The sequence below is a fragment of the Heteronotia binoei genome, unplaced genomic scaffold (assembly GCF_032191835.1).
Source record: "Heteronotia binoei isolate CCM8104 ecotype False Entrance Well unplaced genomic scaffold, APGP_CSIRO_Hbin_v1 ptg000532l, whole genome shotgun sequence".
Taxonomy (NCBI): Eukaryota; Metazoa; Chordata; class Lepidosauria; order Squamata; family Gekkonidae; genus Heteronotia; species Heteronotia binoei.
In genome coordinates, this window is record NW_026800046.1 from 140,924 (window position 1) to 157,792 (window position 16,869).

At 41.5% G+C, this 16,869-nt stretch overlaps 1 protein-coding gene across 2 annotated transcripts in view; it reads left to right on the forward strand.

Annotated features, from left to right (window-relative positions):
• Nucleotides 1-6,495: 6,495 nt before the first annotated feature.
• Nucleotides 6,496-16,869, forward strand: part of LOC132590667 (sodium/hydrogen exchanger 7) — a 73,500-nt gene continuing 63,126 nt past the window's right edge. Inside the window, exon 1 of one of the 2 annotated variants that reach the window (XM_060263631.1) lies at nt 6,496-6,920. In XM_060263631.1, coding sequence (XP_060119614.1) covers nt 6,680-6,920 — 241 coding nt within the window. In that variant the 5' untranslated portion in view covers nt 6,496-6,679. The remainder of the gene's footprint in view (nt 6,921-16,869) is intronic. The other variant, XM_060263632.1, reaches the window with a different exon arrangement.

Consider the following 16,869-nt stretch of genomic DNA (forward strand, 5'->3'; position numbering starts at 1 on the left):
ATACCTATGGGACCTGGGATGTAGAAGCACATTTCTATGAAAAGAGTTGGAATACCGGAAGCCTTTTTAGTTTGAGGGGGAAGGAAGGTTAGTCAGGCTTTCACGGTAGATACGCTCTCTGCACATGCTAACAGACGGATTCAGGTGAGTAGCCGTGTTGGTCTGAAGCAGATCAAAGTTTGAGTCCAGTGGCACCTTTAAGACCAACAAAGCTCATACCTTCAAACTTCGTTGGTCTGAAAGGCGCCACTGGACTCAAACTTGGACAGTCTGTGGTTGTTTATCTGTGCCCAAGTAGCGGTTAAGTAGCGGTTTCAAAGTATCTCCCTGAGCCTGAGCCTGCTTCGGGGGGGGGGGGGGAATATAAATTAAAAATTATTATTATCATCTCAATAAACAATGCACAGTTGGAAAAATTACTGGAAAACTAGCAATAATTCTACAACAGCAAAAAAGAAAATGCAAACAGCACCAAAAATAAGCCCGAATATTGTGGCATTGTAAAACCAATGTTTATAAAGAAAAATGTTGTAAACAGCACTATTAAAGAGCTATGAAAGGCAAATTGAGACATGATTGTGTAAAATTCAACTATAGTCAACAAACAACAAAGGTAGATTTGCAGTAGCAGTAATTAGGGTTAAAGCAAAGTCCTTGTTTTGCTACACAGGTTAGCCCTTGTATGGAAGAGGTGGAAATCCAATGAAACAGCCTTAGAATTTAGCATTAATCGATCTAACCTCTTACTGTATATTCTAGTTGGCAGGGCACTGGCTTTCCAAGATCTCAGTCTTTTCTAGCCTTGCTCTTCCTTGCTTAAAAACTGAAGACAGTATTGATTAAACCTGCCATCTTCTCTATGCAAATTCTGTCTATGATATATCTATGACAGGTTTGCATTATTAGTAGCCAAATGCATCATATTTAAGTATTTTGTTATAATAATAATAAATTTTATTTGTATCCCGCCCTCCCCACCTAGGCAGGCTCAGGGCGGCTAACAGCATTTTATAAAACATACAATAATAGATATAAACTTTAAATTTAACAATATAAAACTTTAAAATTTAACATCATTAAAAACCAGTCAGTATAATTAAGATTTTATAGCTTAGTCTGACAGTGACGATGGTATTTTGACGCTAGTTCTGTCAGTTTATACAATTTATACAATTTACACAGCGGTATAAGTCTTTGATTAGGACCGCATCAGCGGATCCTTAATTAACAGCCTTATTCAGCAGTCCGTATATGCTAGCCTGAAGAGGGTGGTCTTGCAGGCCCTGCGGAACTGATCAAGGTTACGCAGTTATTCAGTACATTATACAAATATGCCATGTGCATTTTATTTCAATATTGATACCTGTTCTTATCTACACTGAGGACCTGAAGAAATTTACATCATTCAATACTCCATTTATCATCACAACTGCCTCGAGTCAGGCTGAGAGAGAATCAACCAAGGACATGCAGGAAATTTCCATGGCAAAGTAGAGTTGAACCTGCGTCTCCATTCTAACTTGTTATTGTCTTATGTACAATTACTTGGGAATAAACTCCATTGAATGCATATATGCAAAATGTGAAAATGGTTCTTTTAAAAAAATCAGAATACCAATGTGCGTCTTCTGTGGCTAGCTATAGCAATATATTTCAGCATAGGTTTGAAAATGAAACCGGGAGACACTCAAAATTTAAAACTACACTTGTCTAATGTTAAGTGGCTGGGGGAATGTAACTATATCCCTTTTAACTCATTATTTTATTCAATTAAAATACAGAAGTAACTTTAGCAGCCTGATTCTGTTGCTCCTGTGGCTGATAATGTAGCCACATTATCAGCTGGTCATATCAGTCCTACTAAGGGCAATGAGACAGCTCTCTGCTACCACTCTTAGCTAGCTAAGCTGGCAGTGGATATCTCTATTTGTAATAAAGAGCTAATGTGGTGTAGTGTTCAAGAGTGTCAGATTAAACTCTGGGAGACCCAGGTTCAAATCCTCATTCTTCCATGAAGCTCACAGTGTGACCTTGAACCAGTCACTCTCTTTCATCTTATCATATTTCACAGGGCTGTCAAGGAAAAAGACGGAGAAGGAAGAACAATGTACATTGTTTTCCTCCTCCATTGTTCTCAGCTCTTTGGAGGAAATCTGGCATTAAAATGTACAGCATAAATAACTACTGTTTGAATATAAAGGATGGGGTCAGCTCCCAATGCAGGGCCAAAAGGGACAGGATACTGGGCATACAGGGATCAATCTGTGCTGTATGCTGCTCGGCCAAGAGAACATGGAATTAGAGCCTGCTGGTGAGCCATGTATTTGATAGGTGGATAGCTAGTTAACAGTCCAGGATGAATGGTTGATTGTCAGTGGGAGCTAATGGAAGGAGATGGTGTTCTAATAGTTGGGGATCTCTATGGGTTTCTAGTCAGCAGTTGGTGGGAAATTGAGGTATTGGCTTTAGGGGTGGGCTGCACAAATTATTCTCTATAAATCTAACAAGCTGTGCTGTCTGCCTTTAGGCAGGCCTTTTCTTTCTTGATTTGAAAGCCAAGCAAGACACTACTCATTCAAGTGGCGCATCACATAACAAAAGGATGCAATTGTAAAAATAATGCCGATATAAAATGGTTATTAGACGGGAGATAGAGGCCTGAGTACTCTTTTTTACTATCTCATACTATAGTGCAGAACTAACTGTGCAGTCCTATGCAGAGTTACTTCAATCTTATTCCATTAATTAGCCCATATGTGCCCTGAAGACCTTTACACTCAGCTAATCAACATCTGCTTGTTGTCCCCGGCCTGAAAGACATCTGATTAGCCTCAGCCAGAGCATTCTTTGTCCTGGTTTTGGCCTGGTGGAACATGCTCCGCCTTGTGATCAGGGCCCTGCTGGACCTTCTACTATTCTGCAGTGCCAGCAAAAAAGAGCTGTTCTGCCAGGCCATTGGTTGAGGCAACGGTTGTCCACTTAAGCTGGCCTCCCTACTTATGTTCCTTCTAAGCTGTGAAGTTCGTGTGCAAAAATTCTACTTTGTGAGTTACTGGCATTAAAGCTGTGAGCCAGCAATTTGGCTGCTGCATAAATAAGTTTGTTCTGGAGCCATCCTTCCTGAGCTAAGACAAAAATGTGTGAGCCAGGGGCCAAAAAACTGTGAGCTAGCTCACACTAACTCATCTTAGTGGGAACACTAACCACAGCCTTCTCTGCTTGGGCCCAGTTCTGAGAAGCTTGTACTCGGTGGCGCTGGTCTCTGACTCTGTATATTCCTGGCCAACAGCTGTCTTCTTGTAACTGTTTAATATATTTATGTTTTAACTAATTATATTATTTTGTAAGTTGTAATCAGTCCTGAGCCTGGTTTCATAGAGGGTGGAATATGTTAGATAAAATAAATAAATAAATTTGAATGGACAAGCAACTTGATCTTGTGCATTTCTACTCCTATTTTGTACTTCCTAGAAAAGACCCTTGAGTGTGCTTTACTCTGGATAAGATTTTACTCTTATGCCTTAACACTAGTTTAATTTTTTCACCATTCAGTCATGTACATATAAATCTTAACATATGAGAACAGAATATTACCAACAACCAGAATAACTTGGTTTAATATTATCTGATTCAGCAGAATACTTGGTAAACATTACGTATTCTGTTTGGAAAATGCTGGCAGTAGCCTCTGAGGAATTAATTACTCTGTTGTTGATAATACCAGTAGTCAAGGGATGGAAAAGGAAAGGATACAAACAAATATTTAAGCAATTAATGATCTGCAATATCTAAATTTTATGTAGATTCAGGTGGGTAGCAGTGTTGGTCTGAACCAGCGGAACAAAGTTTGCATTCAGTGGCACCTTTAAAACCAACTAAGTTTTAGTTAAAGTATAAGCTTTCGCATTCATGCATACTTCTTCGTGCACACAAAAGCTTATACTTCAAATACAACTTTGTTGTTCTTAAAGGTGCCACTGGACTCAAACTTTGAACTAAATTTGATGCATTAAATCCTTAGCAGGTATGTAGTGGTTTGTAAAGTGTTTGGATCCTCAGTAATCATTATAACACCCTTATCAGGCCAGTCAGTAATTATCTCCATATGTCACAGAATAATAAGAATATAATATTTACTTTCTTTTACAGAATTGACACCCTGTCTTTCTGCTCCCACAAGAGGTGGATAACAAATTACAACATACATAATAAAAACACATCTTCAAAACCATTAAAACCAACAACAAAAAGCGCAGCATTAGAACAAGAACAGAATTGAAATACATTTAAAAATAAAAAAAAACAATGAAAATATCAGGCAGAAAGAAGGGATCACTGAGGGAATGCCAAACAAGAGTCTTCAAAAACAAGAGTCTGGCAGAAGATGGCAATTGAAGGGTGCAAACATAGGATTGCTAGCTCTGGGTATGGAAATACATGAAGATTTGAGGAGGTGGAGCCTGGGAAGGATGAGTTTGGGGCAGAGGAGAGATCTCAGCAGGGTACAATACTACCATAGAGTTTACCCTCCAAAAGCAGCCATATTCTCCAGGGGAGCTGATCTGTTACCAGGAGATCAATTGTAATAGCGGGAAATCTCCAGGCCCCACTTGGAGGTTGGTAAATCTAGGCAGTCAAGTCTTCCTGGGGGAGAATTCCAAAGTTTTGGTGCCACAGTTGAGAAGGCCCTCTGCTATGCTGTCACCCATCTAATATGAGAAGCTCCGAAGATGACAGTATCTGTCTAGTAGGTTCATAAGGGTGTAGGCAGTCTTCCAGGTACATTGGTCCCAAACAATATATGAATGAAGTAATGAGTTAACAACTGAGCTAAGATTACTGAGCTAAGATATGAAGTAGGGACTTTATAGACTACAGCTCCTGTATCAGCTTGGTCAAGATCTTGACAACAACTGGTTTTGCTGAAAGGACCTTTACAAATGCAATCAAATCAATGAGTTTAAACTGGAGCAACTATAAAGAATTGCACTGCTGGAGACAAGTGTGGGCTGGTGTGCAGTCTCTCCTGAGTCCTACCTCAAATGATCTGCCATCACTTACCCATACCCTTTCACTTCTTTATTCGCATTTGAGAAAGCAACCAGCTTTGAGACTTGAAAAAGGAGGAACAGAGCCAGGCCCATAGCTACAGAGGAGCCCCCAGGGTCCTAGCCCCACTACTTCAACACCAAGGTCAGGGTCCCGCTCCACTATGTACTACCCCCAACTTCCAATTCGTTGCTGCAGTTGAGAGAGGGAGGGAGAAGGACAGGGGTAGTGTGCTCCACTTAGCTCTGACAGGCCCGGAGGAAAGGGATTGCCACTACCACTCCTCCCTCTGCCCGCCCAGCTGATTCACCATGGCTCTGCTTCCCTCCCCCCTGCATCCAGCTGGGTCATGGAGGAGGATGCAGGCAGGGCATTGTTGGGCCTGGATGCACACTGCTCCTCTACCTGCTGGTGGGGCAGGGAGCGACCAGTGTGGTGAGGACTGCCTTCCAGCATTGAGAGCCTGGCTGGGATCACCAAACCAAGTGCCCCCTGCAGGAAGGCCAGTCTGAGAATTTGGGATTGTCCCAGAGGCGTGAAGCCAGCCTCCATGTGGGACCGGCCCTGCCACTAGGCAAACTAGGCAATTGCCTAGGGTGCTATCCTTCTTGGGGCAGCAAATTGGGTGCCCCCCATGTGATTCGGTGACATTATCAGTGCAGGTGGGTGCCAGGAGTTGGTCTTGCCTAGGGTGCCAGACAGTCTAGGGCCGGCCCTGCCTCCATGGCAGACATGGGCCTTTGAACTTGGGTTTCCCAGGGTCCAAATTGGGTCCTTAATGTACTATGCTGTCCTGGCCTCCCTAAACACCTCCCCCCCCCCCGCTATGTGCCCCACTAAACGAAAAATCCTGACTATGACCCTGAAGACAGACCCCCTTCCCCAAGGCTATGCTGTTGTGGGACTGGCCTGCTTGGACAAAAGCCTTGCTTGGGATAGGTACTGCAGTAAGGAGCAGAATTAGGTGAGGCTGAATGCGGGGGGGGGGGGGGGGCGGGGCGCGGGGGAGTTGACAGGACACATCGTGCAAGAGAAGGGGGCTTTGCTGAACTGCTTTCTCCACTAGGGAATATGTTACATAAATAAATGATATACAGGACTGCAGTAGGGAAGGGAGAAATTGCAATTTGTAGCGCTTCCCTATTTGGGTGGGGGTTGGAGGAGCCAAAGGCAGCCAAAGAGCTGAGTTAGAATTTCTTCTCGCTGATGTGGTAGTTTTTTATTTGCTGGGAGGTTTTAAACAGGCGTGACGAGCGCATTCCCGAATGGATCCCCGCAAACTATACACTGTAGTGCCGCATCCTCTTCCCCACTACCTTAGTCTGCAGCCCGGGATTGTGAGGGCAAAGCGCAAAACGCCACGATAACTTCCAGCCTGCGCCTTTTAGAGGCGGGAAGGCCGAGCGCTCCCAGCGACCTTAACCGGTGGCTGTGGCCTGTGGGGCTGGAGGAGGCGGGGTTTGATGGTCCTGCGCACTGAAGTTGCTCCTTGCTTGGCAAGTGCAGGCTGGCGGAGCCTAGCCGACGGAGGCGGGCTGGGCACTGCAGACGCAGGAGGCTAGGCGGGCTGCTGAGGGCCAGGGGAGAAGAGACGGTGGCGGGTGCCGCAGGTCTCTGAAAGGGCACCATCATGCCACGTCCGCTGTTCTTGCTGCTGCTTCTCGGAGTCCCCGGTCTGGGTATGGGAGACCGAAGTAGCAGCGCCTTGGAGGAGATCGCCACCGAAAAGGAGGCTGAGGAGAGTCACCGGCAGGACAGCGTGAGCCTCCTGACATTCATCCTTCTGCTCACCCTCACCATCCTCACCATCTGGCTCTTCAAGCACCGCCGGGTCCGCTTCCTCCATGAGACCGGTCTGGCCATGATCTATGGTGAGTGTCGGATGCGGTGACCGGGGGGGGGGGGAGGGGGCGGTGTATGGTGGCTGACCCTTTATGTATTTCGCGAGTCACATCTCCAAAACGGTCGCGTTCGCTCCTTGCCGTGTAGGTAGAAGAGAAGGGTCCCTGCCCCAGGGACCTTTCATTTGCTTTTGTCCTCCTGGCTTGCAGACTCCTCAGTATGATGTGCACATGTGTGGGTATAATTCTTTGAAGCCCCCCGGTGTAATTCTAGTGCTTCCTTAAACAATTCAGGATTTCAAAGTTGTTAATTATATTTGCCCTGTATAAAGGAGGGCTGGGCTGGGGGAGGGGGTTGGATTCCAAAAAGGTTTAGTGGAAGTGCTGATATATGCCTCATAAGAGTTTAGTGAGTTTTGTATGGGGGTAAATTGCAGTGTGTGTGTATGTTTAGAGATAATTAATTATAGAGTCAGAGGGCTAAACATTGACTCTGTTTCCCTTTCTCCTTCTCAGCATCCTCATTGCTAGGGGATGCAATTCTATTTGTTTTGTAATTTTCCTGTTTTTTCTCCCTTCTAGTAGTTTATTTCCTTCACTGAGTTTAGGAACATAATTATGTGTTCCTTATTAGCACTGATTTTCCAACATCCATGAGCATGTATGTCTCTCTACTCTGAGTGCATGAATATGCATGCGTAGGAACGGCTTCCCTCTCCTCTAGTTGGCTTGCTTTTGAAGAGGAATCAGCGGGTATTTGAGTCTCTGATGTTGTTTGATGAGGTGTCCCTGACAGACAGTACTAATGGGAAGCAGAAGGTCAAATCCCTGTGAGCATCCTTTGTAGCCTCTTTATATGCAAAAAGCTGTGATGCTAATATGGGTCTTTAAAAATACATGTTATATAATTTTGCCTCTTGTGGCACTTTACACTGGAGGCTTGTTCTGGGTCATGATAGGGGTGGGGGTTGACCAATAGTTGTATATAGCAAAGGACAAAGTATGTGAACAGCCTTTTGGCATATATGTAATTTTCTTCATGGTAATTCTGCAGTGTTGCAAATGATTAAAAAAAAGGTTAACTAGATACTTTTGTGTCCTGTGGAAAGTCTTTTTTTTTCTTTTTGGGTTCAGTGGAAGAGCATCTGTTTTGCATGCAAAAAGGTTCCCAGGTGCAATCCCTGGCATCTTTGGTTAAAAGATTCAGGGGGTTGGTGATGAAAAAGACCTCAGAGAGCTGATGCCATGCAGAGCAGACAACATCCTCAACAGACAAATGATTTTACTCAGTACAAGGCAACTTCATATGTTTTGGATGTTGCTAAATGAAGCAGAAATCCACAGAGTGGTAAGAAGTTGTATTCCCCCAGGGGAAAACTGCAGTAAATATTTGCATTGTATCAGACTGTGAGATCCTGTTACGTGCTTCTCCTTGATCAAGTAGCATATACCTTTATTTTTGCTATTCACAAATGGGGCCTCTTTGTTGCCTTGAGATATATCTCACTTGAGTCTCCTGGATGTTGTATATAATGAAAAGAAACATGTTTAAACATTCATGCCCTTCCACTGAGAGCTGACAGCCAGTTGGATGTTTGTTTTTAATTTTTTTGGTAGCTGGTGCTTGCTGGCTTCTGCTTGAGCGTGGTGGAACTGGAAGCCAGGAAAGGTTACACAATGCACCTGAAGTTGTTATGGGTGCTTAAATGATGTAGTAAGCAGGGGTTGTTCTTCAAAGGCAGTTTATAGTGCAAAATTGAAGTAAGGCACATATATTCCTGCTGTCTGGTGTGGCACAGAGGTGGGAATTGTGATCAGTTCAGTACTTGCCAGATTTGATTAATGGCTGGTGCAGAGAATTGTGTGCAAGCCTACAGTGACAGCACATAACCTTGTACTGGTTTCATTTTACCCTTGGATGTCAAGTAGTTCTTACAAGATTTGAATTCTGGTTAGATAAATCATTTTTTTAAAACTGTGAGCTTGATTATTGTTTTGTTGCTAGTGTGTTCAGTTATTTTTTGTGTGGAGATGTATACATCTTTCCCCCCTGTATAGCAGCGTAAAATTTCTGCTGAAAATTCTATGGTGCAGATATTTGCTGTAGTAAGTCAGCTGATAAATGTTGGCACACAGGGAAAAAGAACTGTTTCCTCCCCAGTGATCAGTGGCTCCTTTAAACTTAACTACTTGAAAAGCTAGGGAATTTTCTTCAGTAGAGCTTTCTCAACCCACAACAATCTTTGTAATTATTCCTTATTTGCTGTATTGTGCAGTTTTTGCTTACACCCTGAATCCAAGCAAACAAAGGTCTATAAAGACAAACAGGTGTCAGATTCAATGTAACAATTTGCATTCTGATACCATGCATAGTATTCTTCTGCTATATTAGCTTTTATAAGCAATAGCTAATTATGGATAATAATACAGTCTTCTTTTTGGCGTTTTTTCTGTGATCCTCTTTAGCTTCACTGGCTGGCTTTGGGTGTGTATGTGTAGAAACAGCCGGATGTTCTCTAGTACTATGATAGAAGTTAATGTATTAGAAGCTTTGAAAGGACACTTAATGTTTTTACAGTCCCTACGTATAAAACACAAAATGGGGCTTGGCACTGATAGCATTTGAGTGAGTGCGTGTCTTCATTAAAACATCAGAGATCATATTTATTTTGCTCAAAACATTAGTATAAACAGCATTAAAAATAAAATACCATATGACATTAACTGGCTTCCAAGGGTGCATATTTATAAAACCTAGGTAATATTTCTGGAGCTGCAAGGTTGGTTTCTTATGGCAGAATGGAAATTTCCTGCCTCCCCCTTCTCACTGCAGCCGACAGATCTGTATCAAATGCTGCTCCTGGGAGATAGTGGACTCTTGAGAATAGGCTTGAGGAGAGGCTTTAGTGGAAGGGGCATTGAGTGGAAATTAAGATGACTATTTAAGGAGTTAAAGGCAATACCCCAAAGGAGGGAAATGTAGGTGATGTAATACAGACATTCTGTGGGAAAGTTTCAGGCATATGAAGAAGGGCAGGTGAACTTGCTTCAGAGAGCAGGATATCTTTGTATATTATCCTGAAGAATGGAGACACAGGTTCCATTAATGTCCTCATTATTGTTCAAAAGAGCCATTATGAAGACTATTTGATAACTTTCTGTAGAACAAGTATGCATATAAATGATAAACACAAGTATAGTTAGGACTGCATCTAGCCAGTCACTTCTCATATCTAATTTGGAACAAACTATTAAGTAGTGTTTGATTTCTCATTTTGGTATGACTCAGTCCAACATACTTTCTCAATTTTTGTTTACTTGGGCCTGTTTAGAATCATGCCACTATTTTACAGCTGCATAACTGTGCTAAGTTTTGACTTACCCCAGACCACCCAATTATTATGGGAAATGCTTTGAGTCTCCTTTTAAAATGGGGAAATTAGCAAATATGGAGACTAGGTAGAGCAAATTAGGAGCGAAGGATCTTTTCTCCAATGATACGGAGGTTGGTTTTCAGACAAGAATACTCCAGACAAATAGATTTTGCAAGGTTTACTTAAAATATGTAAAAATAATACATTCACACACACAAATACACAATACAGCAATCAAGAAAGGCAGAGGTTATCAGTAGGGAGATTGGGGGGTTGTTGAAGAGGGTGATATTCACCTGATCAAGAAGGGGATCCGTTCCGCAGGAAAATCGAAGAGGAGGGCAAGCAAGACCAGCGTAGCAAGCCCTATAGACCCAATTACGGGCATAACGTGGAATTCAAAGTGTAAATGGTGCCCTACAGAATGCACACTGACCTGGGGTGTTCACTCAGATTATATAGTGTTCTGAGGCGTGGAGGACCTTTTAATTACTTTATAGATCTTAATGGCCCAATGATGGTACTGGTAAAAGGATTCTGGTTGGGAATAATAGATTATAATTTTCATATCCCTCTCAAAAGGGTGGGTTAGGGTGTACCTGGGTGGCTTGGTACCGGTTTGGGCTCGACACTTCAGAAAAGAGCTCAATAGGGCAGAGAAAGCAGGATGGGCATTATCATAAGGGTGAATAGAAATAGCTAGGTGGGATTAATGAGCCAGAGGGAGAGGCTGTTGATCAGTAGATGACGATTAGGGCATGAGCAATACTTACCAGCAGTCCCCATTGTTGTTATGCATCTTGTTTGGGCGGAGGTGGAAGAGATAGGAGGGATCACACTGAGAGGGAGCCTTTAAGTGGTGACCAAAACAAACTCTCTCTTGGGTCTATTCCATTTTGAATGAAGTATTTTCTTGGCCTCTTTCTGGTCAGACTCCATTTTGTATCTAGGAATAGGAGCCCCACTTTCTCTCTCTAGTTATTGGGGCACTCCATTTTAACAGGCAGCGCCTCTGTCACACAATGTACCAGTGTCAAATGTGGAATGACACTGTCCCTCTTTCTATCCATATACTTGATAACTTATCCATTTACTTATGACCTTCTCAAATGCATATTCAGGAGGATACATCTCAGGATCTAATCTTTTCAAAGATACAGAAAACCAATACTGTATAATGTCCTTTACCTTTTATTAATGGGAGAAGAAGAGTTCCATATTGCTCAGGTTGTGCTATCATACCAGCAACTCTTAATTTGTGTTTCCTAAACATAGGAATATTGTGGGCCATGACAGCAAATTTCCTCTTTTCCCTCAGTCTTAAGCTGGTTGAACTGAGTAAAGGGGTTGTCCCCATTCCCTTACCTTCTGTTAGTTCCATAGTTTGACTTGATTGCTGCTGTGTAGTGAATGCTTTTAATGTCTGTTACACATTGTGGCTATCAGGTAATAAAATGTTCTGTTTTTCAGGCTTTTGTAGTAGTTGGGAAGTTATGGACAAATGCGTATTAGACTTCAGTAGAATATTTTAGAAACTGCAGATAATAGTAGAGGAAATAATTATTTTTTATGGATTTGAGCACAGATTTTATAGCCCTGTATGTTAAATATAAGGCTCTAGGGCCTTATCAGTCCTTGAGGATTCCATAATGTAGGTCAAAGCTCTCATAACACATTTTGAATAAATTATTGGTCCATCTTCAGGGCTAGACAGCTAAAGCCCAATATTAGTATCATCACCTTCTCAATTTCTGTAAATTAATGATACAGATGGCTAGGAGTGATAAGTATAGGACAATGTAGTGAAGTTCAGTGAAACATGTGTGGAGTTTAATTCTAAAAGGGGGAGGAGGTGGAAAATTATTTAAAAGAATTGGAGTCTGGGAGAGGAGCCTGGCCCTCCAGCTTAGGGGCTGGAAGTAACTGTTTGACCTTTCTAAATCTGATTTAATGTCAATATTCAGAGCTCTGTACATGTATAGTGCTCCCATTATTGGCTGTGGCAGATGAACGTCATCAGTACAGTTATTGCTTTCCTAGTCATAAATGTTAATTAGAAGGTTATGCTTGTATGGACAATACTGAATTGTATATCCCTTGATCCAGATGTTCAGGCTTCTCTTTTTTTCTTTAGGATAGGAACTAATTCCCCTGTTGAACAGAATCATATTGCAACTTTGATATAAAGCAGCATCCTGCGTCTGTATTTCTGCTTTCAAAACAGTGGATTGGATCAAACTAAATTTTCTGTCAATAGAACAGAACTTAGCTGCCCTCTATGTGCAGTAGAACTCAGTAGCCTGCTGATCTCTACTAAATGATGCTCCTGTGGGATAGAGGACCCTGAGGAATGATGTGAGGAAAGTCTGCAGCATCTAAGTGTTAAGTGCCATCAAGTTGTTTCCAACTCATGGTGAGCAAACCTATGAATTAATGACCTCCAAAATGTCCTACCCTTAACAGCGTTGTTTAGGTCTTGTAAACTGAAGGCTGTGGCTTTCTTGATTGGGTTCATCTGTCACATGTTGGCCCTTCCTGCTGCCTTTGACTTTTCCTGGCACTGTTGTCTTTTCCAGTGACTTTTGTGTTCTCATAAAGTGACCAAAGTATGATAGCTTCAGTTTGGTCATTTTAACTTCTAGGAAGAGTTCAGGCTTGATTTACTTATTTGTCTTTTTGGCTGTCTGCAGTATCCATAAAATTCTCTTTCAGTACCACATTTCAAATGACAGTCTGCAGCAGGCAGGGGGAAATCAGTGAAAACTGATGGTTTATTCTAGATCTAACCATATACCTTAAGAGTGAAATGTCCTGATTAAAGAAAAATATTCTGAGTATGGCAAACCTTATTGAACACCTCTAATTAAAGGCTATTGTTAGATGCTTCAGTGTACATTATCCATCCACATATAAGCTAACCACATGCTACCTAAATATAACGAAGGCATTTCCAAATTTTAACAATTTTTTGCCTTTGAGCAAGGTTGCCTTCTGTTATTTTTTAGTTTGTCCATCCTTTTCTCTCCTCCTGCACTTTGGAGTCAGATTTAGCAACAGCTTTGCTATGTTTTTCACAACAATTTTATGACATTACGTGTAGGGAGAGGTTTGTGATAAATACACACATTTGCTGTTTGTGAAATGGAAACCCTGTGCACGACTCATGTGATGGCATGAATGCTGGTTTTGCTTGCACAATTCTACTTCCATGTAAGAAGAGGCCAGTGTGAGTCATTTTTACCTCCTCAGTCTTGATGCTTGTGCCCTCTGTGGGCAAATTTTTGGTTTGGTTTTTGTTTGCCTTGAGATTAAAGCTCAGCATTAGACAAGTTAGCACAGTACTGGTGAAATTGTTAATGATTAAAGATATTGATGGGATTTGTTTTGTTCATGGGTCTTGAATAGTTACCATAACTGTGCTTTAAACAGGGAACTGTGCAAACTAGAGGACATTGTCAAGGACAATGGTACTAAAAGTTCCGTTTTAAAAAATCACTACCAGTTCTTCAGTATTCTTCTGCTTTTATAGCTGTTTTGGCTGTGCTTGGCTGTTCTGGTTTTATTAAATAGTGTTTCCGTGTTTTGGTTCTGTCATAATGAACATTAGGCAGAACTAGGAAGTAACTTTGTAACAGTCCTGACATCTGTTAGATATCGAGCTTCTTCCTCAAAGAATCATAATTCCTTAGAAGGAAACAATTGCAATTTTTTCCAGTATAGACATTTAAATAATTATTTACATCATTTATATACCCTGCTTTTCTTCCCAGTGAGAATCCAAAGCAGTTGACATTATTCTTCTCCTTTTTATCTTCATAACAGTCATGTGGGGCAAGTGATGTTGAGAGTGTGTAACTGGCTCAAGGCCACCCAGCAAGTTTCCATGGCAGACTGGGGATTTGAAACCAGATCTCAGCTGTCATAGTTCAACCACTACACTACACTGACCCTGGACTTTACTGTTCCTTCACTTTTCATAAGAATGTGCATCTAATTTTAATTACTTGTTTTTCATTTTACAAGACAATACCAATTTCCTTCCTCCTTTCTTCCACAGTATTGAATCCAGGGTTAGTATCTCACTCTTCCATGACAGCCTGAAATGCAGGCTTCAGAAGTCATTTTGGGCTGCCACAGAATGGGTGAGTCAAGAAAGCTGAGCTCCATTGGTAGAAGTCCTTATGCCCACAGAAATCCATTGTGCTGTTTGTTCACAGGCTTGTAGTTGAACTATATGTCTTTACTGATATTTAATTGGCCTTCCCAAATATTAGTGACTCCCCTTCCAAAGAAAATAATTCTTAGCCATCACTCATTCATAAAATAATCCTTAATTTGTCTCTCTTGTGAAGTTCTGGGGTGACAGCTATGATCACAGAAGACCTGTGATGACAGCTTGGAATCCAGTTATGATCAGATAGGAATGGTGAATTCAAAATCTAACAGAAAAGTAAGCAGCTGTTAAACTCTTCATTATAATTTTTTTTACTTTTATAAAAATATGTTGCTATGACAACCCTGCCCTCTTCCCTCCCTCAGAGGCAAGATTCCCCCCCCCCCATTCTTCTCTCCCTTTTGTGCCCTAGTTGTCTGTTTCATTCTTTCCTGAAGAATTCCGGCTGTTCCAACCTGTCACAGTATAATACTGTTTGCTCAGCCCAAAAACCTGAGGGAAGGATTGGGAGCCCCCTTTAATGGCACTCAAGATGTTTTTATATTCAAAAGGCTGGTGTACTCTTTCCAGTACCCAGACTCCTTCTCTGGAAACACCAGTATTTGCCTTGAGTTTTTAACTGACAAGAGTCAGGTTTCTACAGTTGGTTCCTAACTAGACCAGAGATATCTGCACTCTTCAAAGCTCTGTTTGACTGCATAGGGAATCCTTTCTCTTGAAGAGAGAGCCCCTTTTCTTGGCCCAAATAGGAGTCTTTGCCTATTTCCCAAACTTCCTTGCCAACTTCCCCAGTTCTCCTGTCAGTGTTAAATGCTCTTAGTCAACTGAATTCCAAAATTCCCAGTACTTGACACCTCCTCTAGGGCTGAAATCAGCTCAGAAGTCTTTCTCTGCTCAACTGATGCTAACTTATCAGATCTCTTGGAAGAAACTATCACTCAAGGCTCTATGATTCTGTGAAGAATTAACCCTTCATAGTCCTTTATCTGTTTATACAGCACATCTAAGCTTTAAAAAGTGCAGTCCGTCACAGTTGCGTCACCAAGTACACAGTGAAACGAGTTATGTTTTTAATATTAAATGGAAGCATTTCCCCCAAATCCTTGTATTTTAGTGTATGTCCACCAAGCATACAAGCACAATACAGTCAATTTCCTGAGCTGTGTATATGTTTGATCTTCCTTGGGGGTAAATATAAAAAAGTGCTTTGAAAATTTTCTTTTGTGTTTAGTTATTGCATCTGGTTTCATTCTTTCTGTTTGCTTTACTGGGTTAAGACAATGATAGTTTGCTGGATTCTTAGAGACTAGATCTGGTCCCCAACAATTTAATTAGTCTCAGATTGCCCATAATTTCACTCATTAGGAATCTGTAGGAAAGAAAGATACATTTTACAAAATCATGTCCCAAGAGTGAATATTCCTGCATTAAGATGAATTATAAAATGTAATAGGCAGGACTGAAGAACTCGATCTTTCTGATGCAGAGGAATTTGATTTCAGTGAAAAGGCTGAAGTTGCAGATTTGTTTCTGGTTACTGGGAATCAAAAATATTTTTCCATCATTGACAATGAGACACAAATCTGAACTGTTATCATCTGGTCAACTCTTTTTTTGTCATTGGCTTTTGTTACCCAAACCTTTACTAAGTTAAGCAGTAAAGACAACCCCCAGTAATATTGATTCTAAAGTTAAAAATCAGCAATATTGAGAAAGACAGAGGAGGCTGCAGAAATCTGTATTTTACAACAGAGAGGGTAGATTGCAACAGCTAGGGTACAAACTGAGAGGAGATGAAATAAATGTCTTGACTGAGATGGATGGATGTAATGACTGACAAGTTGACCTGCTGGCTGGATTGTGGCTGTAAAGTTCAGGAGCTGACTGTTATGAGGAATTTATACACTTAAATCAGAATCTACCTTATTCATTCGTTTGCTGTTGGACTTCATAGTGATAGTAGTACTTGATGGGGGGCGGGGAAACTCTGTCACAAAAGCAATAGGCTCTCACTGATGGGACCAGGGTTTGCTGGACCTCTTTCAGGTCCCATTTCTGTCTCATGAGGTCATCCTTGTTCTCTATGTTGGTGTTTTGCTATGTAAATATTTTGTATTTTATTTCTGCAAATTAATGTAGTGTTTTTATGTTTGCTGTGATTTTAAAATGCAGGTCTCCAAGTTAAGAAAGAGGGGGCCTTCTGGATGAATGAAGCATGTTATGATTGAAAGACAGCGATACGCAGGGGGTAGAGTTGACCAGGTTTGTTCAGAAGGCAGGGGTGGTTTTTGTGTGTGTGTGAGATAGAAGGAAGGCAGGAAGGGGCTGAGTGAGTGAAATCTGTGTTCTTTTGAATGGAGGTAATTAGCCTAAGTGGCAAGTGAGTAAAATAGCCTATGTGGCCAGGTCTGTTCAGGGAGCTATAGAGAAA